Genomic DNA, 26678 nt, shown 5'->3' with positions numbered 1-26678 from the left:
GCAGGACCAGAGTAGGGTCAGATTACAGGGGTGGGGGTGGTGGTGGTGGCTGGAGGGGGTTGGTGGGATACTTGGGTAACTGCTGTTTCTCTCTTTATGCTGGGAGGTCTCCTCACACTGGCTCTGATAGGTTTTGACTGAATGACAGCTCTGAAGTCCACATCAGGAAGAGGATTAGCCCATGGGCTGGCACAGCTCAGTGGAATGGGGTCAAACCATTCCAATCTCCTAACCTCTCTCTTCATACATTTTTGACCCCCTAATGTTCTCCTCCATCACCTATTGCCCCTCCTGGAGACTTGCAATGATTTACCACCGACTAGTCCCACCTTCCACCCCTGGTTCTCCTCTTCACTTCACCCTTCTAATTTACCGCCATAATTTACTCTGTCACACTGACCTTCCAGGCCTTTGCCATTCCAAACAAACCACGACCCACAGATGAAGCCAAGATGTCAGTTGTCCTTTAACTCAGTTTGCTTCTGCTTAGGAGAAGGCCGCTGGCCTGACAGTGGGGGGTCATTCTCCACCCTCATCAAGCCCTCCGCTCCGTGAAAACAGGTTGTGAGCTGAATCAGCTTACTGTGTGGTCAACAAAAGCATTTCAGCAGCTGGACCGTGGAGATCAAACAGAGCATTTAACTGTGGATTTGAGATGTGCCAAAACATCTGAGAGGACGGCTCTGTTCTTCGTAGTGTCAAACACTGTTTGTTTGGAAGAGACGGGGAATTGCCTTCAACATCGAGAATGCGTAAAGAAATCTGACGTTCGGTTTTCAGGTTTGACACATCATCTTTCTAGAGAATGCAATGCTTGTGCAATGCGCTGGAATATTCTGTGTAGTCCTTGTAAACCACTTTTATTCAGAGTGAAATTGCATGCAAACCAACCCCAAAGCAAAGTAAAACACGTATTTCTTCCTGAATCAGCATGTTTTCTCTGGCCTTGTGTCGTTCGGCGTGGCTAATGTCTGCTCGGTGATCAATAACAGAGTGACTGGAAATGAGAAGTTTAGCCTGTTTTGTCTAAATGCTTATTTGCAACGAAACTTCTCTGGCTGTCTAACGGAGGCATAATCCAATATGCTCGCATAACAGAAAGTAGTCTGGCGGTGCCACTGACCACCACCACTGGAATGTAACCGCAGCTAGTGAAATATACCACAGCAGCGAAACTACCCACAGTACATCAATAATCACCAGAGCGTGCCAAACCCCCCAAATAACTACATCTGTACTGCAGACCGTCTTCCACAGACACTGCAGCTCAACCAGGAAGTTGGGCTCTTCCGCAGAGCGTGGGTATCACCGCTCTATCTTGCATAACATGCACAGCCACCCTTTTGTCTCTTATCACGCAGTTTCCTTCTCATGTGAACCGTGCTGACAGGATGGTAGCAACATGGCAAAACCCACATGGTAGCGCCACGTATGGCCCAATCTTTATCGAGTCAGCACATTCCGTTAAAAGCAGAGCGGTAACCCACGCCAAGGTGCACAGATAGTACCTTTAACAAGCCATGTGTTTGCTTCGACTTCATGGAACATGAGGGGAAAAAAAACAAAAGGGGGCAACAGTTGACCTGTGACTCAGGAAACAAATGTCAGGCTGCAGATTTAAAACTACAGAAGCAGCGGCGGCTTGTTAGTGCTCCTCTGGGTATTGAAAAGGATATCTGCTATTACAAGAGCAGACAGTATTTTTGTGAACAGTTTCCACACAGACAGATAAACACCTTCTCACTGACCACACAAAAATAATTACATCACAGTCAAGTATCAAGAATAATCCCACAATCAATGCTCTAATCTTGTAAAAGAAAATATTTTCAGAAGAAACATTGTTTTTGAGTGTGAACACTCGCTGTATCATCGCTCCTTCTCTCTGCTCGTCGGAAAAACCTGCCTTTCTTGATAAGTGATAAAAACAACCTCTTGTTCAACATGTTATTTGATTTTCTACCAACATGGGAATCCCAGGTTAGATTTATGTGGTGTTTTATCTTACAAAAATACTCACGGGCCAGGTCACTCACCTGTCTGTATAACGGCGGGTGGGTTCCTTCAGCATCAGGCCATGGGGGGCATGGGTGAACAGTGGGTGACGCAACAGGCGGTAATGAAGTGGCTGGCAATGTCTACAAAGCTGGCAGTCTGGTTTGGATGCCAGTAGGGTGGCATCAATCTCAAGGTGTTGCTCCATGGTGAAGAACTGCACCCCAAACACCTCCTCCTCCGTGTCCAGCTTCAGGGTCAGCGGGGTGTCGCAGAACACGTTGCTGGGGCCTAAAGAAATGTTGTTCCCACTGACGGTCAGCAGCAGAATGTTATGGATCGCCGGCAGGGCCGTTTCCTCGGGACTGAAGAAGGTGACCCAGACGGTCAGTGAGTCCGGCACTAGCGGGTAGGGGAACTCAAGCTGAAGCATGCAGCCTTGGAGGGGGCACTCGGACAGGCCAACAACACCTTGCTCGATCCCTGCGTTGGGGCTCCAAGTCCGCACGCTTGGCTCGCAGGCCTGCTCCACATCTGGAGGTCCTGTGGTATAACAAAAGGCTTTAATTTTTAGCGTAGGGTCTTTTTTAGTCAGGGCTAGAGCAATAACAGTTCATCGTTGACATATATTGGCTAATTTTACCGAAGACTCACAAAAATGGAGAAAGACCCAAACATTTTTGTGACAAAGCCATCTTACTGGCCACTCCATTTAGGTGATATCACTTACAGTTATACCTAAAATGCGACAGATATCGAGTAATGACAGTGTATATGTGATTTCACACATGGACTAATTTGGAGATGATTAAATAATGAAATTGGGGAATGGTAAATGTTAAAACGAAGGTACTTCTGTTTAAGAAAATTAGATAACAAACTGGACTCGGCATCTAGTCAAGCATTTATGGTGCCATTGAGGTAGACTCATTTGTGAGTCCATCCATGGGGCCGAGGTGTGCGGATCCTGACAGGGGCCCATGCAGGGTTCTCATTCACTCAGTCATTACAACCTCAAACAGTCACACTTCAGCCTTATTTGGAGTCCACACAGCTAACTCACATTATCCCGAGTGACGTACACTAACATTCATCAAGCACATTTAGAAGCCAGCGAGCAGCAGACACTATGTTCTCCCCCGATTTCCTTTTGTGCATTTCCAAGCTGGCAACCAATGAAGCCATTTGCTAACCTCATTTCTGGGCACTGTGCAAAATTCCAGTGTTTAATCAAGTGAGGACTGAATACCGTTTCCAAGCCACATTATCTCAACACATTTATTATTGTACTGTAAGCGTGTGTGTGTGTGTGTGGTAGGGGATGTACTAGGCTCATGTAGACCTGACTTTCTGGGTAGATTTTCATTGAGTTTGCAAGGAAAAGGAGCTGCAGCCACTGAAAATATTTTGTAATGTCAGCTGTTATGATGGGCTCCACTTCTGGTCTGGCACCGCTGCTAATGCGGTCGGAGATTTAAGCGGAGCGAGAACAGCGGTGTCATCCACTGTGTAACCCAAGGCAGCGGAAACTGTATTTCAAAGATGTGAAGATGTGGCATTAATTATGCTATAGTATTATTTAATTAAGGTAAAGAGACACTTTCTGGGTTGAGACCTTACAAGACCTGAACATTTATTATCTGGTGCTGAACGGATCCCATTGGAGAATAAATGTATGGATTAGCAAAATGAGAGGAAACAATGGGATTAAATATGTGATCAGGACCTTTAATACAGTTTATCAGAATAATCTTTGGTGGGTAACAAAAAGAGGGATAGAGTGCACCGTGATCGGATTAGCAGTTGAGATATCAGGGCAAGTTCAGAATTTTCTTCTTGTCAGCTGTTGCTACTTCAAACCCACCCTCCCAACACATCTAGATACTGAGCCCAGACTTTGGTGTCACGAGTGAGTGAACAAAGCCTTCACTGAAGCACAACAGGCCCTTTGGTGTCTGTAGCTGACACACTAAGCCTCCCCTTGAGGATCAGAGGTCAACACACAGGTTGACACGTGGGTCCCTCCCTCACGCACCAGATCTGTGCCTGCCACTCACACACCAGAGCACCACCAATCTCGTTTGCCCATTACTTCCTGTATGGATTACCATAATCCTCTATGGTTTACCTCTCAGGCCCCTTTGACTTTATCATTTTAAAAATGTATTGTATGTAATATGGCTGCTTTTCTGAGGCTAAATTCATGCAAACTCTCCTGATCTTTTTCAGTCCGCCCCCCACCCCCCACCTTCTTAGAGGTTGACCCCAAGAACCCGCATCACTCTTAAAACCTTCCAATCCAACCTCAAGATCCCATTACTACTGGCCAATCAGACTTTTTCTGCTGCCATCATTTATTTATCTTGTTTTTAACACACTTTCGATGATGACTGTACTTTTTTAAGGCATCATCGAGTGGCGTAAAGGGTCACAACAAACACTAATTGCTAATAGTATGGTTGATTTTCTTAAACGAAGGTGCAAACAGTTGGAAAATTTCAGAAATTTATGATGACACTTCAAAAAGGATACGATTTGGGATACAAGCTCCTACTTTCTAGCAAAAACTTACATGTGATCCTGGGCTCGACCCCAACACCCACCAGTCCCTGCACTTCTGTTATTGGACTATATGACACTATATCATCTGCTGGAGTCATCTGAAACTCATGACAGCTACACAATCCCTCTGCAGCTCTCTCTGATGGAAAAAAGAGGTCTTCTCTGTGTCTGAACGGGCCGCAGAGGGCCACCGGATCCCACATCATACGCTCACATCCCCCCACAAAAAAATCAGCTGAAGAATGACAAGTCCTCAGCATGATAGGATGGTTCCTGGTCCTTGGCTCAGGTCCCATCGCAATCTTCCCACTTCATACCCACAGAAGGCTCATCATGCTGGACCGATAAACAGAGCGGGATATGCCCAGGCATGCACGCTTTATGCTTTCTAAGAAGCATCTGGCTCTGGCTCTGACTATCAATGATTCGCTGTCACACGGCGTTACACACTTTCCCACTCTGAAAGCAGACCTCAACCCCCCAAACCTTCTGCTGCGACACACAAACAGAGAGACACTTCGCAGGCACACTGCATTAAGGCAAACGATACCCTCCCGGATGGGAACCGGTGTCACATCACATTGCACTCTGGGCATTTCAATGATTTATATGTCACAATTTCCAACATTTAACCCAGGTAGCCGCTGCCATGTTCATCAGAGTGACAGTCCGTCATGACAGAAACTATTTGTCTGTGTGTTACATCAATGAATGATTGATAAACAGCAATTTTTTGAAACGCTGCAATGTGCCAATGAGGCTGCCACGATTCATAAATGTTAGCATGCAGTCATGTGCGAACGCATTCTCTTCCATTATTAGGATGGTATAAAGGATATGAGTTTCCCAGTGCTTTACATAATCTCAGTCAGCAACTTGCGACATCTACTGGAATTCAGTAACCGAACAAGAGTGTGTTTCGTTACTTTAATACAAATTAACTGTCACAGAAGAAAAAGGCAGCTGGGATATCTAAGAAGAAGCTGCTCCAACAACAGTTAACAGGGAAGAGGGGGAGCTGCCACGAACAGCGACCTTTTCCAAGACGGAAAATAAGGTAGAGTTTAAACATACACACACACACACACACACACACATACACACACACACACATACGGAGCCAGACAAGCCCAGACTTGCCTGCAGTAAGTACAGTACGTTATAGTCAATGTGAAAGCAAGGTCCAAACCCACACAAACACACACAAGTGCCTGAGCAAGCAAACACTAAATGTGACAAGGGGCAAAACAAACTCCAGCTGTAATAATAATAATAATAATAATAATAATAATAATAATAGAAATGGTGATGGGGTTGACTTTAATGATTGATTTCGACAGATTGCAGCTTGTTTGTGTGATTGTGGTATTTCTTTAAACGCATTTCGCTCTGACCATGACAAAGAATCCTTCAGTGCAATATTGACAAGGTGTTAATTACCCATATCCAGTTGAAAACAGCCATTTTCTTAAACTAATCAAGCTCAATTATCTGGTATCTGCGTGATTAAACCTCACCAATGTAACACAGGGCCACAATAGATCACACGGAACATTCCGTGTTGTTCTTCAAAGAACCTTTGTGCATAAATTCCTATCAAACTGGTCTTCACCACAGTCCAGTGCCAGTCCAGCTGAACCTACTGGCAGCCAGCTAAGCAAGTTCAGTTAGCACCAGTTAGCATTTACTTTAGTACAAGCACAAAAACATCTGCTCTCCAGATTTCTGGAATCTGTTGTGAAAACTGGAGGTCCAACACTTCAACCTGCAAACACTGTGGGAGGTTTACAGCAAGAGATGTGTGAAAGGCAGCTATCCCAAACACATAAACATAAATGAAATGTAAATCAAATATCTAATTAATATAAAAGTCTACACAACGCTGCCATTACTGTTCACTACTGTGCAAATTATTCAAACACATGGAATCCCAAACAGCCATACAGATGTCAGCGTTTCCTGTTCAACTTCATAACTCTCTGTCTTTGGACCAGGCAAGTGCATTTTAGCACAAAAGCACTGAGAGTAGATTTCCCATTCTCTTCCATCCTGTTACTACTTACTCGCATTTAAAGTATACATGCAAGAAATTGGATCTTAAATACTAATAATCTACTAGTAGTCTCATTGAATAGCTTGCAAGCTAGTAAGACAAGCTAACCAATGTTTGTGTTACATTAATCCTGTATGAGAAGGGAGGTTTTGTATTTGTGATAATTGGTCAAAACTGTGGCTTAAAGTGACAGAATAATAGTTATAAAATAAAATAGAAATTTAGAAAAAAATGTTTCAACAAAAGTCTTGCATGTCAACAAAAAATACTGAAAGCTACGAAAACCAAAAATCTAAAAGGTAAAGCTTTAAATCCTTTGCTGAGTTGTTTAGTCCACTGAAGAGGATATTTATTTTTAAACTGTAAATTTTGTTATTTGCTAGTGGGTTGCAGTCTGGTGCTGAAAAACTAAAAAGTGACCTCATCATGTCTGGAATTAGACTCTCTGCAGAATTTAAAGGACAGTTTTAAAGTCCGGAAATCGACAGATTTCCAAACAAAGCCTAAAATTCATAAATGCGATGCTGCCTGCAGGGAACATAAACTCACGAGCACATCTTGATGGTTTGGGGTTGTCCCCCAGCCCGAGTGTTGATCTAATGAGTCATGTGCATGTTTGTAGGTTGAGTCAGCCACAGATATTTACATGTTGGAGCACTCACTGAGAAATTCAACTGTTGGCACTTTAAAACCTGTTATCTGAACTTATCTAAAAGTATGAGGCATAAAAACATTTTAAAAAAGGCCTTATCGAAAGTTTTCTTTTTTAGGACCACTTTATTATCGGTTATGCACCGTAAAAAATAGGATCATTTTGAGCAGAAGGGAATTTGGGGTGTTGCTGCTGAAAACTGACAAGTGGTTTTGAAAGTGATGGTTGATTGAGTGTTAACACTTTAAACTGAAGCTGGTTTCTGAGAAACTGACCTGACATCAGCACCTGAGCAGTAAGGCTAACCGAGCATGTCTGCAGGACAGGCCTCCAGACCAGCGGGGGCAGTATGCATCCTTACCTGGAGCCGTTCCGTGTCGCTTCTGTCACCGTTGTCAAGTGTATTGCAGATTTTTCAGGTATTTTCTTTACAGAAGTAAAGTTGTTGCAACATGTGAGCACACATGCTGCTCTCCGTGTGGTTCATTCATGAGGCAGCCATCAGAGAGCGGGCGGTGGACTTTATCAAGGCTGCAGACTTTTTTTGTTTTTTTGGCTCTCACAGGAAAATCTGGAAGTCCTTAGACCAAATAAAGCCAGATTTTACTCACAGCTATATTGACTGCATGCCTGAAAAAATTTGGTTTGCTTTTTTTTTTTTGCTTTGGCATAACAAAGATAAAAAAATAAATAAAGAGAAGCCCTTTAGGCTCTAGGCTGTGGAGCATTTTTTTTCATACTGGCCTGCCACGCGACAAAGGTTTTCGATTTTCTTTTTGTTATTGTGGTGTTTTAATCTTAATTTATGGCGTTGCTAAAATGGTTTGAGGCAGCCTTTTTAATACCCCAGCTTGTTTGGCGCGAGAATAGAGAAAAATGATGTTTTTAAAAGGCAAAACAGCAGATTGGGTTTGATAAAAACATGTTGTGAAGTTTGGGAAAAGATTACTTCTGTTTTTCAATAAATTTTGCTTTCTGAATTTTACAACAGTGTGGAAATATTGGATACGTTTAGACAGTACGGGGGGGGACGGCTGGAATTCAGTATTAAAGTAACATTTGCAAGTATGTCTACTATCATACCTTCAGCCTCTCGAGGGGACCAGTGTCCAGAAGGGGCGCAGGGCCGGGGGGAGGAGGAATTGGTGGCATACTGGAGCAGAACCCTCCCCTCAGTGCATTTATCACACACTGATCCCACTTCTCTAGGAAACCAACAGACAGGCAGAGCAAACAACTTAGATACAGGCCAAATGTGTGTCAGGTGGGTTGCGCAAAATTTCAAGGTGCCGCCAGTTGCCGACGGTTTCTCTTGGTCCGTTCCCTCAAACAGATGCAGCTCGTTTCACCTGTTGTAAAAGTGTCCCGAGATGGGATGAAACCATTCCAGGCTGATGGAATTATGATGCTGCTCCACCACTTGTGGTGGCATCGGTACCGGAGGAGGTTTGGACGCAGGTTGCCAGGTCTGGTAGATGAGGTCCAGGTAACAGTGCATCCTCGCCACCTGGTTCAGGGTGAAGGAATCCGTGCAGGAGTCATCTGAAAGTAACACATCTGGTTAAATGTGATTCTGGATGTTCAAGAAAAGGCGTGAACTTTCCGTTTATGGCTCACCTGCGTAACTCATGTAGTTGTTGAAAGGTGTGTGCGTAAAGTCCCGGCACCCACAAGTTTCATTGCCTGGATCAGGATCGTGGCAGCCTTTGTACTTTGGAGTAGGGTTAGTGTCTGCACACAGATCTCCGGTTTCCATCGAGGGTTCAGTCTCCAGACACGCGTCGTTGCACGATTCGACCTCCGATATGCCTCGAAACACATGGTAAAGACCGAGACTGTGACCGATCTCGTGGACCATGGTGTCAGTGTGACCAAACGTGCCATAAAAGGAGGGATTCAGCACAATTCCACCTGGAGACCATAAAGAAATACACATGATGTGTTAATATAGAGAAAATGGCACATTGAAGAGGCCATTCGACCTTCCACACAGCCTTGGCTACCACATCAGAGGCGCGTGCACATAAGTGTCTGTGCACGGGTATGTGCATGCATGTGCGCGTGTTTTTGTCTTCTACCCAAATGCGTGAGGGCCTCTTTGTCCCAAGGCCAAGTGGCAACCCCTGCCAGATCTTCATCAGAGGAGTTGGCAAAGAAGACGTTAAGGTGAGTGGAGCCGTCCAGCTGCAGGATCTCTTTCAGCTCTTTCACATCTAAATAGGCTCTATGATAAAAAGAGGGAACAATAAATCAATATTGATTTACTTGGTCGTCAATTTAGTATTTTCGGTGATTTATAAATTCCAGAAAGCTCCGAAATGGGTTTGATTTGAATTTAACTATTGTAGGTCTGTCCCCGGAAAACACCGTTCAATCAATTAAGTGATTCCATGCATTACTTAGATCCCTAAATGCAAGTTTAGCTTCAGTTTAAAACTCCCTGCAAAATGGCCAGTTTAAACTACGCTAACTCCCATTAAAAGAAGACAAAGTTGCCACACAAGGAGGGTGAGATTTACCTCAGCTTCACACATCTGTCATCACAAAAGCTGAGCTAATTTTCATCATACTATTTCTTCTTGTTGGCCTTAAATATGGCAAATTAACCATTACATCCATGGCACCGAATGATTCGTTTGTCAAAATTACATTGAATCCAGTAAAAACTTGGATTTTTGTCACCAGGCAGATTCAGATTTTTGATACTATTTGTGTCTTACTTGGTTAATCCCTGAACTTTACACTTTAAATCTATTGTCTAATATAAATGGATGGATGGATGGATGGATGGATGGATGGATGGATGGATGGATGGATGGATGGATGGATGGATGGATGATGGATGGATGGATGGAGGGTTTTTTCTTCCATGAATCACAGCCCTAAAACAGCATCAACAAGTTCAGTCATCTCTAAATGCCGTTGACTTCTATATTTTTTCAGACTAAAAACACGACATCGGCTCGACTGCGGCTGTTTAGATCCTCTTTGGCCGTTTTGACCTAGTTTGTGTAACCCAATTGCCAGCCTGATATTTTTCACTCAGGATAAAACAACATGGCTTTAAAGCACCTAGCTCCATGCAGCAGGGAGTTACCTCCCAGGAAAAACACTCGCTAAGTGATTTCTCTGGCCCTCTTTCTGGGGGTGTGTTGAGCATAACTGATACAATAACATACAGTAATCTCTCAGCGGAGCGAATAACCTTCACACCGCTGCCCTTACGGCTACCCTGTGTTTGAAAAACACGTTTGAAGCCGTAGAAATGGAATCAGGAGCAGGCAAGGACACTTTTTGAACCATCAACAGTATCACAGTTGGAAATTTGGTTGCAGGTGGTAATAAAGTTACGTGAACTACTGAGGCGATACCCTAACGCCGACCAGCCCGCAAAAGCTACCACAAATGCAGGAAAACGTTTCAAACCATCCGTGTGAGGTTTTTCCAGGCGAACGTCCTGGCTTCAAATCCAAAGTTGGATAAGGAGCCGCTCAGTGAAGATGCGGCACTCCCTTGAAACAGACGGTTTGAATAAAGGCTTCGGTGTTGCAGGAGCTTTCCTCAAGCCAACATAAGAACAACTGGGGCACTCACGGGGGCCAGGGCTAAGAAGAGACGGAGGGAGGGAGGAGAGATGATATAAGGTATCTCTTCCTCATCATTTCTGGAATTTCATTATTTCCTCAGAAAATATTTGCACACTGTTTGGACATGGAAGTGCGCGATCAGAAGGGCTCGATGATGTGGTGGCTGAACCTGCAAGGTCACAGACCCGGCTGAGATCAGTCGCATAAATGGACGCACGCACGCCACTTTTCTGCCCTCTGACATCAGCTGTAGCGGTCCTTTCCATTCTAAACTCTCTCAGACAGTAGTTCTTCATTCACCTCTCTCTCTCCTTCTACTTCCTTCCATTCACCCCGTCAACCCTCTCTTGCCTCGATTTTTCAGCAGAGATGAGCCACTTGGGAAAGATATGGATTTTCCATGCGTTTAACAGCACCGCTTTTTGGACTTGTTCTGGGGGAAAAAAATTACTTTTTAGGACTTGCAAAATGTGTGTGACAGAGAAATAAAGGCATCGCAAGTGCCAGAAATGGAAGAATCTCTAAATCAAAACACCACTGTGAGGTTTTCCTTTGATGGGAGATCCAGAGGTGCATGCACAACGTTGCTCAAAGGTCCATGTTAATGCTTTTATATCTGATACATTAAAAGCAGGATTATGACTCGATCCATTTACAACATTATACGAGTCATATAAGCCTATAAATCTGCCTTGTACCCCATGTCTGGGGAAGCACAGGCTGGGGTGAGTTGGCATGGTAATGAAGGTCTCATGGCCAAGAACCCTTTTAAACTGGAGGGAGCCCTTAGCTCTTCTGTCATCAAGCCGGTCAACGGCGCAGCCTCTAAAACGCTCATTCATTCCTGCCTTTATTGCAGTGTCTGGGCTCTCCTCTTTAACCTTCCACTGGACTCTGAATATTTTTTTTACCTCTTCCAAAAAGGACACATGGACTGGAAACATTTCAAAAACCTTAGATTCCAGAGATGCTGCGGTGGCTGCTGCCTGCTGGAGGCAAAGATTGAAAGGGAAAACAAAAGAAAACACAATCTGGGAATACATTGGAGAGAAGGGTTGACTTCTAAGGTAAAGGCAGGTCAGGTAAGATAAGGTAAGGTAAGGCGTTGATCAACCTAATGGACCCCCGTCCCCACTTCAGCAGGACATCATCAGCCCCCGCTAAAGTGCAGGTGAAACCTTGACAACAGGTGCTTTAATTTGTGTACTTTGCCTTTAAAGAGGAAGTGCAAAGTCCTGGTATTTACACCCAAACACTCCATTATGTTTTATGGGATGGGGGCTTTAAGTTTAGACGACCAACTGTAAAACACCCAAGTCAAGGGCCTTGGGGATTCCCCCCCTGCTCTGGTCTAGGAAAGAGCACAACAACTTAGGAAAGAGAAAAGAGCGGCCCATCCATAAACCCGTCACTGGGAGTGAGCTTCGGTTAAAGCCAAAACTTTCCCCACAACATTGTGAGGCTGAAATGGCCCTCAGTATCTTTTATGCACATCCATCTTGCTTTCCTCGAGGTGTTTATTTAAAAAAGGAGCTTGGCTATTTTCATCTTCTTTTCACATGCTCAAGACAACGGATCCATCACTCCCTGGCTGCTAAAAATACATACGCAGGCATCAACCTCGTAACTCATCCGCTGTCATTTTAGTGTAGAATTCTCACTTAACTGTCTCTAACACCAGATTTTACACAAATACTGACAGGCTGCATCAAATGGCCTAAAACAAAAAGATCTGCAACAAAGAGCCGTGAAAACTTCCCAAATTGGAGAGACACCTAGCAATGGAAGGAAAAACGTGTTTCAGGACTACATAGCGCTGCTACAGAACAAAACTCAAACAAGCTACAGAACAGCCATTGTTCCTCAGCGCCTCGTCCAACTCAAATTCCATAATTAAGAAGGAATGTCAAACTGCAGCTGTCCACACAAACCATAATCAAAGCTAAATAAGCTAACGCTTGAGGTGATCAAATGTAAAACTCTAATGACTGTGAAATTGCTTGTCTGTATCTCTTTTCCTCTCTCTTAATGGGAACCCGCCATTCATAAACCAGTTCTCGGACCACCTACAGGGAGATCGGAACATTGCAAGGGTTTCAAACTGGCTGCTGTCTCAGTGGAATGCAGCCCACTTGGCTAGCTTTAATGATGACTCTGCAGGAAGTGATGTGGTGTTCATCTTAACTGTCACGCTGATTTATGCCACTTTACTCAAGTATGAAATGAAGTAGTGGACTAAATCACATACTCAGGTAGAACCTGTGCTTTAAACCCCGCCTCCAGCTGTTATTTATATTGTTGAGATAAATTAGAGATTGCTTTACAATGACGGAGCAAAACCTCACTCATAATTACTGATTTACTGGAAAAGTGGAAGTAGCAAAACATTTAAACTGCTCCAGTAACAGTGTGATTATCAATTTCTAATAATGCTTCTGCACAATTACAGTAATTTGAGCACAGGACAGTCATGAAACACGCTAAAGCGATCTGCACATCAGGGGAAATCTTATTGACTGTCTTTACACTTCTAAAAACATGCTGAAAAACTGATGAATTTCAGACATTTTGCTCTGTTTCCAACTGCAAGAATCAAAACCTCTTGGATCGTCGACAGAAATATTTGAGTCTACTGTGTTGAGTTTCCATGTGCCAAGAAACAATCATTTCTGCTATTGGAGGTCTGGGGGTGGAGGTCAAGTTTTTCTTTTCTATATTTTTATGGTGACCTCAGAAGATTTATTTCTCCTACCAGCTTTAACTCACTGTGGCTTGTTCACAGTGAGATCACCACAAAAAAGAAGAATACCCCCCCCCCCCCAATCCTCCTGTGAGCATGAAGCACACAGTGTCACACTTGATGTAAAGTAAACCTGGAGGATTCTGTAAATCTCTTATTCATATGCAAGTGACGTGAACTTTCTTCAGGGTTTTTCCTGGGAAATGCATTCAGGCACCCACGTTTGGAACCCATACCTGCCTCTCCAGGAAACATGTCTTTTCAGCAGCTTCCTGGATGGACCATTATGTCTTTGGATTATTTTCCATTGCTTAAGCTAAAGCCAAAGAGTTATTAACCCTTACACTCTGTGCAGAATATAAGTTTTTCTAAACCAACTTCTTCATCCTGTTGTCTAAGCTAACTTTCTTGGGACCGCTGAGGATAGATGACACGGAGGGAAAGAATAGGTGTTGAACAAAAACGAGCATTCAGGCCTCTGCCATGGCTACCAGAGAGCCCTCCGGTTGCATCTGTTTTGCTCTGACTAAAGTGTGGAAGACTGATTGAACCAGGCCAAGACTAGATTGGAATAGTTGCTCCCGGTGGATTTCCCAACCACACTGCCTGGAGGTTATATTTCACCATTTTGGGCCCCAAACGGTCAGAAAACAGTAGGACCAGGCATCAAAATCATTCCCCCGGGACACATGCGTGGAAAATGTAGTGTGGGATTTACTCAAAGCACAGCGTAGAGTGGGTTTACCAAGGATAAATCAATCATGTCAACTAAAAACTGTATCATGTTTAACAAGGAATGTTGTGGTTATTTAAAGCTTTGGGTAACGTCCCGTGTTTAATAAACAGCTACTTAAGGGATTACTTATGTTGAAAACATGATAAAAGGCACAAAGTGAAGAAAACAAGCTTACTTGTATGGCGAGGAGCGGTTGAAGCACGTCTTGGTCACATCTGTTATGTTGGGGTTACAGCAGTCGCCAAGATCGTAGGAGAAGTTTTCACAGTTACATTCGGGGTCACACACACCATTCCCCTGCTTGCTCTCGGGGCAGCGGTTGCGATGGCCTGACATGCAGTCGCCTGCGTCATACCCCGTAAGTGGATGGTTGCATTCTGGGTCGCACACGTCATCGCCCACTTTGCTGATATCACAGTTTGCGAGAATCAAGCGGTTCCGCAGGGAGGAATTGGTGACATTGTAAATGCTAAGCTCCCAGGTGATGTTGTAGGGGCTAAAGGCATCGTTCAACTGCTGGTGCTGCAGGCTGATCTGGTGGTCTGTCACGGTCGGCCTCGTCCGGGCGTCGTCCCAGATATTGATGACGCGATACCGCACTTTCTTGGGTCGACGGAAGTTCCAGAGGTTGTTGTAGTTTTTGATGACCTCAATGTTGTCGCAAACGGTTTGGCCACATGGTGGAGGTTCTAGCATTGTGTCCAGTAATCCCTCTGAATTCCCAATCCCGCCACCAAGGCCCTGAAATCCTACCCGCCATCCTCCTCCCTGCTCTGGCTGAGGAAAGCTACCATCTTTTACAGTCAGCCACTTCCTTCCTGGGTGCTCAAATGTTTCGCGTATCACCAGCTGAGGTAGATCTTGGGGGTCCTCGTGGCCCTGCATATCCCTGATAATCTGCCTCTGCCCCCGGGCCTGCCTCCACAGACCCACCCTTTCAACTGCCCCCCTGTAATTGTGGTTGAGTGCGTTGCCCCCAATCATGAGAACTTTGCACTTTTTGGTTAGGTGGCTGAAGACATCGCCCGACTGCTCCCGACTGACACCTACTTGGGCCCCATTGACGAAAAGCTTCATGTACACACCGTCGTAAGTGACTGCCACGTGTGCCCATTGGTTGGGCACGTAACGGGCGTTGGAGTGGATGGAGGTCGCTTTGTGTGCGCGGTCAGTTTTAAGGGAGAAGAAGAAACGAGGGTCACGATTCCCGTGCTCGCTGACGGCCTCGATGCCCAGCAGCCAGCCCCGGTCGCTGGAGGCATAGAAACATTTGTCGTATAATCCTGGAGGAGAAGAAAAAGGTCAGTTATTGCGTGCTTCTTTTAACTCCAGGTGGAAATGTTGATCACTGAAAACGATACAAGAGTAAAAGGCAGCTGAAATGAAAGCGAGTGTCATCCTTGGAACTCGGTTGAAGTGCATATTTAGCAAAGGGAGACCCCATGGAAATCTCTCTGCATAAACTGTTTCGTGAACAGTGAGCACATTTAAGCTCTGCTGGTGTAAATGTCCCTTGCCGGAGGGGTAGCCAGAAAAGGTTAGTTTTCAGCAAAAGTCTTGTTTTTGTAGACCTTTTTCCTGTTTAACTTGGAGCGTGTATGTCAGCATGGTAATGTGTTTTTGCTTCTAAGGAGATCTCTGAATGGTAACTGTTTGTTTGTTTAGCGCTTGTTGAGGTACATGTGCGTAGCCGCACAAGTTCACGTCTTTGTGTGTTTGTGTATGCTAGTGCGTGCGTGTACCCACGTCGGCCAGTCAAAATGTGCAAAGATTCCAAAGTACCTTGACGTGTCACACAAGGTTCACCTGGCCAATGAAAGCTTGTGTGTTTAGATAATTGGATAAGTCAACGCAAAGAGCTTAATAGCGCTGTTCTGTGAATTGTTAAATCCACCAAAAAGAGTGAGCTGCAGGGATCGTGTAGCCCTAAACAACCTTCATGTTTGTTATTGCCTTGGATTTATGAGCTGCTTAGCATTGCTAACGTCATATCGTTGCATCAACATACATCGCATCCACTCAGACGCTTTTTATTCCCATCGATTAGGTACCTGAGTCGGCAGTTAAGTGGCCGGCTAATGGTGATTGCGCGGACATCTTGCTAACTTTGACCCGTTTCTAATTAGATGCACACTTCTGCATGCAGTCATTAACTTGGCATTTCAGTAGACTGATGTTCAAAGAGCGAGGGCCGGGTTCAGCGTCAAGGTCAGGACTTTGGCGGATGACGTCTGCGGACTTTCCACTACATTGGAAGGAAAAAGGCTTCCATCTGTCAGCTAGAGCACTCAAGGCTAAAAGGTGTGCTAAAATGCTAATAGGACTCCTCGTGTAAACAGCTGTCATAATTCTGCCATGCTCAATTAATCTAACGCACAACGCTTTTCCAGACCCCCAGCTGTACCTCTGCCGGCTCACACCGATACACCTACACAGACGTGCAGAAGAGCATTCATGCTGACGAACAAATACACATACTCTCTGAAAGACCGCTGCACACATGTGTGAAGAGCGTGGCACCCTCAGGTTCAAAGTGAACCGTTCTCACATTTGCCATTTGTCATCTTCCAAGGAAAAAACACAGTCGCGTACACACATGGGAAAAAGAAAAGGTTAGGAAAAGCACATAAACACACAAAGAAAAATGTCACAAGCCCTTGATAAAAAGCAGGGAGGAAGGGAACAATGAGGGCTCAGTTTACTTTTGAGCTGTTCTGGCTCAGAAAGGTCAAAGTGAAGCACTTGACATAGTCATAGTGAGGTGACCTCCGCGGCCACGTCCCCAAGGAGACAATGGAAATTTCCACAGGTATTTTAAAAACAAACCTTACGAGCCCAACACTGATATTCATTGTATTAATGTCAACGCGCCACGCCAAAAGACTTAGCTTTTGAGTTGGGCGTCAAGCGTCTGTGAATCGATCCAAATGAAGGCCGGATTATAAATGATCCGCAGCTAAAGCAGAGATTTGTTCACAGACTCTTCTCCGGATCAGAATCCGATGACCCGAGGAACCCAGACAGCAGTCCCGTACCAGGAAAGGTCACGAGTTCCAGGATATCTCAGGGAAATTGGTCTCAATCTCAGGGCTGATATCAGAATCCCATCGTGACAACAGTCACAAAACGCCGCTTTTCTGCCAGCGTCTGCAAACCGCCGTTTCTCACCCGGTCATGGAAGAGAGCCTGCGTTCTGCTTGCCGCTTGTTTTCCTTGTCCGTGGGATGTGGGACAACACAACCCGGATGCGAGAGTGAATAAGGCACAACAAAGTTTGCATCATGTTTGGACCCAGAACTGGATGTTCTGACACTGCGGCTGTTTGCGGCCACAGATGGGCGTGTCTACAAGAGCTAAGGCGTTCCAAAACACTAAAACCTGGGATCAATTCCGAACACATGGAACTGTTGCATTTGGGAAGTGACAGCATGAACGCTTGTGGTTAAAGTTAATTACGCATGAGGCGTCTCCATTTGTAGTAGATTACAGGCTTTATGAGCTGCAAAATCTTATTAATAAAGATATTTTAAGTTTAAGTTTATAACATTTGTACAGGTGTATCACAATTTGTTTGGGGGGAGGTATTTATTTCCTAATTGATTCCTAATTGATGAGTCCCCAATACTCACACTGAAAAATAAAATAAAGGGGTGGGTTTAAAAAAAAAAAAAAGAAAACGTACAAAGAAGAATGCAGGGAACAAATGAGTAAGAAAGAGAGGGAGAGACAGAGAGCAGTGGTCAAAACATCAGAAAAAAACATCTGCAGCAAACAACACTGCCTAGATCAAAACAGGGGGATGGAGCTTTTTTTTTGAAGCTCTGGGATTTTTGAGGTCTGAATTGGATTTAAAAGATTAGGCTTTATTGAATTTGTTTGGTCATTTTATATTTGTGCCCTTGCTGGCAGGGTGATGGGGGTCAATCTACAATCTGTGGTGGTCGGAATCCAGCAGGGGCCATTTGTGTTATGCAGTGCGCCTGTTTCTGTCATCCCATCAAAGTCCCGCAGTCTCCGGGGTCCCCTTTAACCCCCCCCCCCCCCCCCCCCAACACACACACACACACTTATTGTAGAGCAAGTCCCCTTCCAACAAAGTGCACCCCCCAGTAAACACACGTTCATAAGTGTGTGTCTGTATGTGTGTGTAAAGGGGGGAGACAGAGGGGAGTTTGGAGGGAGCCAATAAACAGATAGAGAATAAAAGAGGGTGTAAATTTACTCATATGGTTTCTTAAAATCCCCAACTGTGCAGACTGGCACACAGGAGGAGTTCAGTTCAGTTCAAACGCAGCCATCTGCGCAAGAGCTGGAGAAGACGGTGAGCAGTGTGCGCACCGCTCCCTGTCGACAAGAGAAAGCAACGAGTCCCACTGTGAAATCCGTACTGGTCGAAACGGGCGAAGCGGAACAGCCCTCCCGCTCCTTTACGCGCGGCTGCAGAGGCGAAAAACAGGAGGCTGCGCACAGACAGCCAAGTGCCGAGCTGTCACAGGTCTAACGGGGTGGAATCGCGCCTCACCACGATCTGACTGCGCGTTTAGTTGAAGAAACAATCACCGAATACGACGTAGTTTTATGTGTTTTGGAGAAGAAAAAAAAAAAAAAACACCGCGCCAAAAAAAAAAGCACAGCGACGCAGCAGATTTTTCGTTCTGAAGGGGAAACCCTTCGTCTCTCGCCTCGTAAGTCAGGTAGCCTAATCCAAGCGTGTCGACTTTTTTTTTTTCTCAGGGAACGCACCATCTTTGCGGCTGGAGCGGCGCACTCGGAGCGCCTCCACACCAGATCTGTCGCGCACTGTGCCTAACGTGACGTGCTCGCTCCCAAACTTTTGGACATTACATCATAGTTTTAAAATAGCCGGGGCGCATAAGCGAAAATTCATTTTACGCGCGGTGACATCAGCTGCGGGTCTAATGATGCAGTAGCCCATCTTAGATGTGCCTTTAAACAACACTTGCTACCAAATAAAATAAATGTATATCTTCAAAACAGACAACATGCCCAAGTCACAATTTTAAGCCAAATCAAATTATTTACAATTCAAACGCCATCGCGTTGTTTTACCCTCCTCTCCACAACGTGATTTACTTCAATATGATCAAACCTTCAACAGCCCCCACCGCCCCCTCCCCAAAATCTTGCACTACCAAAAATATCCGCTATACTTTTAAGAGCATTACATCATTGTCTAGTCTGGTAGATGAACTCATTTTCAACTCGCAGAAACTGCATGTTGCTTTGTTAGATAGTCACCGCGGTTCGGTAAAACACCACACATCCTCATACCCACTGGTTATGTCCCCACTCCAACTGTCCTTATAGCCAAATGAAAGAGTTTCGGTGATAATTGGATCAGGGATGCGTAGCACTGAGCCGTGCCTACCTGCAATCACGGTGGGTGATCGTTGACCTCCCTCCGGTTTGATCCACATCTCGAGAGTGAAATTTCCTCTTGGTATCTCCACGCCGGGTTTCAGACGCAGCTGGTCTCCCCTGCCGGTGAAGTAGACAGATTTCCCCCGATCCGATGAGTTTTCCACCGCCTGCGCGGAACGCCGACGGTGGGGAAGGACGCGTCGCTCCAAGCCGGGCAAAGATCGCTTGCCCCGGGGCAGGCGTGTGGCACAAGCCCCAGGGATGGTGGCTTTCGCCTCCCTGATGCGCACCAACTCCCTCTTGGATCTCCCCTTTCTCTGGACAGTCCCGCACTCTGATCCAAAACACAAGAGCAGAATCACCAGGCAAAACACCCAGGGAGATGTCCAAAGTTTCATTTTTTCAGAAGAACAATCGGCAAAAATATTTTAAATTTTTTTTTAAAAAATGGGGGGGTAAATATAAAAGAAACAACTGAATAACTGAAAATGTAAGTCCAAATCCTGTGTGGAATCCTTTCGAGTTTTCCTTCAGTCTCTCTGGGAAAAAAAAAATAAATTAAATAAAAACAGCGATACAATGTCAAAGCGCAGAAACTGCAAAATAAACCTATAAAGCTATGCTGTTTTCTCTCTTCATAATGCTAAGCCACGACCCCCTCTCTTAAGCAAAACTACTCTGGAGACATTCAGGGGACACGGGAATATTTGATTCATGTATATGTTCCACCGTGCCTTTTCAGTGGGTCCCATTTAGCCAAAGGGATGACTAATAAGTGATCAATCAAGAGGGGGGTCCGGCCGATGCCCCCCTCATCTCCTCTGGACGATTGGAGTTACTCGCAGAAATCCACAGTTGTCCGCAAAGCTCCTGTCACACCTTTTTGTTGTTTCCTTACCCTACCCGTAAAATGGCACATATTCAATCCCAAAGTAAAGTGACAACAAAGCGGCCGCTCATGTTTATTACAGGAACCCAGAGGTGAATTTATGTGCAAAAATAAAAACAAAAATAAAAATAGAAAAAAAAATTGCAAAAAGGAGGAAAAAATAGGGAATCCAAACTTGCGTTTTTTCCCCCCGTGTCTGTACAAAAGTTGAAATGCACTATAATATCTGCTGAGGCGAGTGAGAGGAAGAGGGACAGAGCGCTGCAGAAGTCAGCATCGCGGTCTTCATTGATTGCCTGGAGCAGATAACAGTTGGAGGAGTCGGAGCTGGCCGTCCGCTTTAGAGGCAGTTTCTTTCCAAGTCTTTTTTTTTAAAGAGCAACTCATGTTTCAAATGTTCGGGGGCCGTGGGTGCATTTGCGCGTATGCGTGCGTGCGTATGCGCTGCTCAAAGTGGGAAGTCGCACAGGTAGGCAACTCTCACTGACGGCGGCTCCCTCCACGGCGCGCACACACACACACACACACCGGCAGGATGGTGTTTACGGAGTCGGAAAGGCGCATATGTATCCCTCTAGTGGCTACAATTTAAACAATTCCACACTTCCAGAGAGCGAGCAAGCGTCCCGAAACCAGGACGGAGCGATTCCAGCTCCGGCGGCTCTTCGTCAGAATCCACCCCGAGAGCTGTGCAACAAACTTCAGCCCGTTTTTAGAGACTTAGGCTTTTTGCATTCTGCCTTCCGTCACTACCAGAAGCAACCGAAGCTGGGATGTAAAGACAAAGCTTGTGTTTGTCAGCAGCGGAAATAAAAACGTTTTAAATGCGATTAACATGGCGAGAGACTAATGTGAGACTAACGTGATTGAATACAGGAAACAGGCCTGTCAAAGTCCTCATTCACATTCAGGCAGCGACAGATAAGAGAGTAACAGGACAGCAGCAGCTGATCTCATCCTGCCTTTACTCAATCAAACATCGATATTATTGGACCTTTTCAGGCCAAATAAAGACTCAGCTCGACCGTGTGAGGTAACGAAAGCGAGAGAATCTTGATTTAACCTGAAAAGATCAACAAAATATAATCAAAAAATCAAAAGTTCAAATGTGACGTTGCCCAGGGCTGCTCATAATAAAGAACGCGTGCTGGGGGCCAACTCCCCGGGGGGGGGGTTGGATGGTAGTAATACTGTTAGTAGTAGTAGTAATCATAATATTTCATTATTATTTAAAACACAGCCCTAAGGGTTAGCTAGATCGCTTTGGGCAGCTTTAGCGTGACGTTATCATGAACTGCCAAGAAGAGCTTCATACTGAGGGTCCTCTGAGGTCTAACTGAGTCTCGTCATTTGAATTTTCTCAACTGTGGGAGGAAATTCAGACATGATATCCCAAATAACCCAAATGACAGTAAAGTTATCAGGAAGCTTTGATTTAGGGTCTTTGATGCCCTGCAGTCTTGAAAATTGATGTATTGACTTTGTTTTGAAACAGGGTAATGGGACAAATGGAACCTGTCTTCCTGGAAAGTCTTTAGGTAAACAAAAGTCAGCAAAAATGTTTTTTTCTTGGGGGGGGGGGGGGTATTTTGTGGCACTGTTCTTCCTATTATGTGTTTTAAAGTGTTCTCACTGTGCAGCAGCTGATCCGGGCTCCTGTTAATGAGACTTCCTGGAAATGACTGGAATCCCTTCAACTTTTGATGGAAACAGCATTCAAATCTTTGGCAACAGGTCCGATCACATCACAGACCCGCTCAATCCGATGACCGACAGGGTCCCACTGCCGGATCTGCCCCAACACCACCAGCTAGTCCTAGTGAGGGAAGACCTCCACACCGGGGCCTGTTCCCGGGGCCCAGATGTGCATCTGGGCGGCCCTGCTGTCACCACACAGCCATTTGCCATCAAAAGGGACTTAAAAGGGAAAAACTTTGAAGGAGGCGGCAGTTTCATGATGACTCACCCGTATTATGCTGTTTGCCGACCCTGTCGCCACAGATGGATGCATTTCAGAACCGCGTGGCCCTCGCAGGTTTGAGACGCCCCCCGAGATCCCCTCTGCCGCCGAGGGGAACGGCAACGGTCCTCCTCTCGGCATTTCTGCTGCTTAACCCTAACCCTAACCCTAACCCTAACCCTAACCCTAACCCTCTGTATTTTGACAGGAGACTGATTTTTATTTTTATTTTTGCAATTAATGGTGCTCCGCAGAGAGCGGGCTGGAATGCCGGCGTTCCCACTCTCCCATGGTTGTTTGTGGTAAATGTGTGTTTAGGCAGGCCCCAAAATAAAGGGGTCTGCCACCTACAATAAAGGGAAGAGAGAACAAACATTCAATATTTGCCTCCTTCTTCATAGTGTGTTGCCACTTCGGGCCGCATATTTCCTTTTGTGTCAGCAGTGTGTGTGTGTGTGTGTTTGTGAGTGTGTGTGTGTGTGTATGTGTGTGTTTGGGGGAAGGGGGGGGGGGGGCAATACATTGAGAGGTGTTTGACCTTGAAAGTTCCTGAGAACGGAGTCTCACATGGACCACACATCTGAGTTTAGCCCTCAGGGGGAACTTTATGTGTCCGAACCTTCACATGACAGGTTGTTAACGTCACATTCTCCTCTCACGACCGGTTGTGCGGCAACACTTTTTTTGGGGGGTTTGGGTCTTTGTCTCAAAGACCCCCCCCACCCCCACCCCGTTCACGGCCAGATTGCTTGTTTTTCACTCAGTCCGAGATTTTTTAACAAAACGTCCGAGGGGATGTTTTTTGTCCAGAAAATGGGCAGATATCATAAAAAGGGAGATCAAAGCACAATCAGAACGCTCCGTCCTTTTCTGCTAGCGAAGCTAATGCGGCGCACAGATGAAGCTGGATCAGGTTGGCACACAATGGGAAGAATTCAGGTACTTTATGTGCTGCCTGAAAAAAGAAACAGTCAAAAACATGTTCACATAAAGGTAACACAGCCGTCTTCCTTTACCCTGGAGCATCAGAACCCCACCCCCCACCCCGCCCCACCCCCCCACCATTTATTTTCTGCCCAAACAGATTTCCAGCCATTGCTGGATTTGACGGTCCAGGAAGACAACATCCCATCTTAACCCGATGACCTGTGACGGTTCGTGTGGCAGAGCCCCCCTGTGCCATTCTGCAAATCCCACCCCAAAGCTGGGTCGGGCCTGTAAGCGGAACCCTCCGCGTCGGGTTCAGAAGGGCACCGTGAGGTCGGTGGCGGAAGCACAAAAGCTTTGACGTTGGCGTAAAATGTCCGCGCAGCCAAAATCTCTAATCTGTCTTAGAAAACGCAGGAGACCAACCACGGCGTGAGTCACGCCAGACATTTCCCCTCGCCACGCACACAGGAGACGCACAACAACAGGCCCGGACTGGCAGAACAGGGCCACGAGGAGAACACGCAGGGGTGCGCCAATAAAGGACGCGGGATTATCTGCGTTCATCATCTTAATGCATGCAAACATTTTAGTTTTGGGGCTTTTATTTTCATCTCTCACCACTCACGTTAGATCCAGAAAGATTACATCTGCAGCGTCTAAAAATACCACCTGGGTGCGAATGGCTGAAAACCCCAGCGCGTTTCGCACGAGCTCGGCGTTGAGCAATGGGAGCTGCCCCGTTGTTTGTCTTTGTCCAACAGGACGCATCCTCGAACCTCCCCTTTATGCGGCCGCGGCGCCGCCACCATTGTTGTTCCCCATCATCTCTGTTTGGAACAGAGCGCAATAATCCCGCCGCGTTATCTTTGCGACTCTGGAGCAGCGTGAGTCAGATAGTGGGAAAAAAAACAATGTCCTATAATCCATTAATGCACCCGGCTTAATCTGTGATTGTGGCTGTTGCTAAAGTAAAAAGCTAAATGCTTTTTTTCCCCTCTCTGGAGGAGGAGAACGATATATACAAACAAAAATAACATCAGGACATTAGAGAATAATGCCGATTACGTGTTGGGTATATATACAGGAAATATATACGGGGAAGTTTTTGCAAAAGGAGGGATTTTGCTAAGAGATTTAAGAGAATTTTCACGGTGGGCGGAACTTCTAGAAGCAGTGGCTCTTTTGAAACATAATACTGTTACAGAATCACCATTAATCACCCCTAAGAAAATAATCCCAGGCTACCTACAACCTCATCCCAGGTTAAACTTGGAGTGTTTCCATGAGGCGGAACCAGGGCTCGCCCGCAATGGAGGTTTTTGGTATTTTTTCCCCCAGCAAATACGTGCAAAGATTAAGGAAAATCTATATGTTCTCCTAAATCAGGCTTAATCTGGCCTAATGCTTATCACAGCTGTCATTCATATGCGCAGCTGGATCGCGCCGTGCTATACGTTGAACTGGAAAATAGGCTGTTATTGTGTCACCAAAGCAGCGTGGTAGCACGTGTGTAGTATTTAAAGCAGGGAGAAACCAGATTACAGCCGCGAGGCTTCAGTCGAGACGCGGTCAGTGGGTCCCGACTTTCTCAAGATCCTTCCTTTAATCTGTGACGCAGCCCGATTATCTGTGGGGTTACCATGGCGGCCGAGAGAACTCCGCACCCTGCGGCGCAAAGAAAACACGTGCAGCCAGGGTAACAGAGCTGTTGATTCCACAAACCACATGTAACGTTACGCATGTACCACGGTTGCTAACTGGATGTCACGACTCTCCTCAGTGACGTTAACACAGCGCCGGTGCGTGAAGATCAAGCCCCTGGAAGGTTAGTGGACGCCTGGTGTTGTGCTGAAACTGTACAGGGAACAGAATTCAATAACAGAGTTGGCATCAGATCATGCAGAGGGTGCAGTTACTCCAGTTGGCCACCAGGGGAGCTACTCTAAATACCAGTTCATCAGTACTTAAACGTGAGACGTCATCGCTTTAGGCAGTGTCACGATGGCAGGTCGTTTTCAGGCAATCATCACAGCTGCAGAGGCATGAATGGCGCTGGAGAAAAGTAACCTTTACTTGAGTCAAGAGCATTTTATAAACACCTTGCTTTGATAAGCTGCACCCATTAAAGACGGGAAAACGGAGCGCTCCGTCCTCCACCGAAGGTCGAAAAGCTTACCCACATCCCACTCTTTCGACCTTCAGGCCATAACTACAGGATGTGGATTTAGGATTCAGAATTCAGGTCACCCAAAGCATCAAAACCCTCCAGAAGCAGATTAAAAATACACCATTATAATCATAAAGTTGTCAGTTTTTATGACATACACATCACTATAGTTAATATTTGGCATCAGGCTGGATTTTCTATGCGCTTATGCCACAAAGCACCAATTATAACAGCCCATAAAAAACAAGCCAACGTGTATTCCACTCATAGATAATAAAAAGCAAACCACACCCGTAATGAGAGAGCTATGCGGACTAATTCATAATGCGATTTACTTTAAATGATCCTGCCTGTACTCGAGATCAAAACAATCCCTTTTTTGTCTTCAGTTCCTCGTTGTATTTGAGTTCAATTCGATTAAACACAACGCCATGAATCTTTATTGCCAGCTTCTGGTAAGCTGTGTGGTTAAATGGGTCGATTTATTTGACAAACTTGGCCTGTGACGCATTTCGCTTACCTCATTTCTGTTACAGGTTATTTCCTCTGTCACCTTCGTTTGTCTTGATTTCGCTGCTGTCAAATTAGCAAATGTATAATAGTATTGGAGGTGGCAGAAAGTTGGTCGCTTTCTATTTCTGGGAAAAACCAGCGTGTCGGGATTTTTTTCTGTCTTTCTTTCTTTTTTCTAAAGCTCCGCGGCACGAAATTCATACTTTCCAGTCCGCGCTGCATCGCGAGGCTGGCATTTTAACATTGATCCAACGTGATGAGCCAGAGAAACTCTCAACAGATCCAACGCTTCTGTCGAACAAATCCACAAATTTAAAAAAACAGAGAGCGAGAGAGACAGAACGAAAGAACAAAAAAACATCACATTTCTCAGCCGCCTCGACCTCGGCCTTCACACATGGTTCCCAGACACTGAGGAAACACAACAGCATCAGACAGAGGTGTAAAAAGTACTACAAGTAGGAATGCTGCAGAATAAGTACTCCACCGTAGTATTTAACCAAAGGGGCCCT

At 45.4% G+C, this 26678-nt stretch overlaps 1 protein-coding gene across 2 annotated transcripts in view; it reads right to left on the bottom strand.

Annotated features, from left to right (window-relative positions):
- pappaa (pregnancy-associated plasma protein A, pappalysin 1a) overlaps positions 1-21024 on the bottom strand; it is a 60544-nt gene extending 39520 nt beyond the window's left edge. The window contains exons 1-7 of one of the 2 annotated variants that reach the window (XM_029837690.1): positions 19715-21024; positions 14501-15608; positions 9341-9486; positions 8880-9173; positions 8612-8804; positions 8346-8467; positions 2037-2538 (exon numbers count right to left, since the gene is read on the bottom strand). In XM_029837690.1, coding sequence (XP_029693550.1) covers positions 2037-2538; positions 8346-8467; positions 8612-8804; positions 8880-9173; positions 9341-9486; positions 14501-15608; positions 19715-20105 — 2756 coding nt within the window. In that variant the 5' untranslated portion in view covers positions 20106-21024. The remainder of the gene's footprint in view (positions 1-2036; positions 2539-8345; positions 8468-8611; positions 8805-8879; positions 9174-9340; positions 9487-14500; positions 15609-19714) is intronic. The other variant, XM_011604527.2, reaches the window with a different exon arrangement.
- Positions 21025-26678: the final 5654 nt, after the last annotated feature.

This window comes from Takifugu rubripes, chromosome 6, assembly GCF_901000725.2.
Source record: "Takifugu rubripes chromosome 6, fTakRub1.2, whole genome shotgun sequence".
NCBI lineage: Eukaryota > Metazoa > Chordata > Actinopteri > Tetraodontiformes > Tetraodontidae > Takifugu > Takifugu rubripes.
This window is presented reverse-complemented; position numbering and strand designations above follow the sequence as displayed.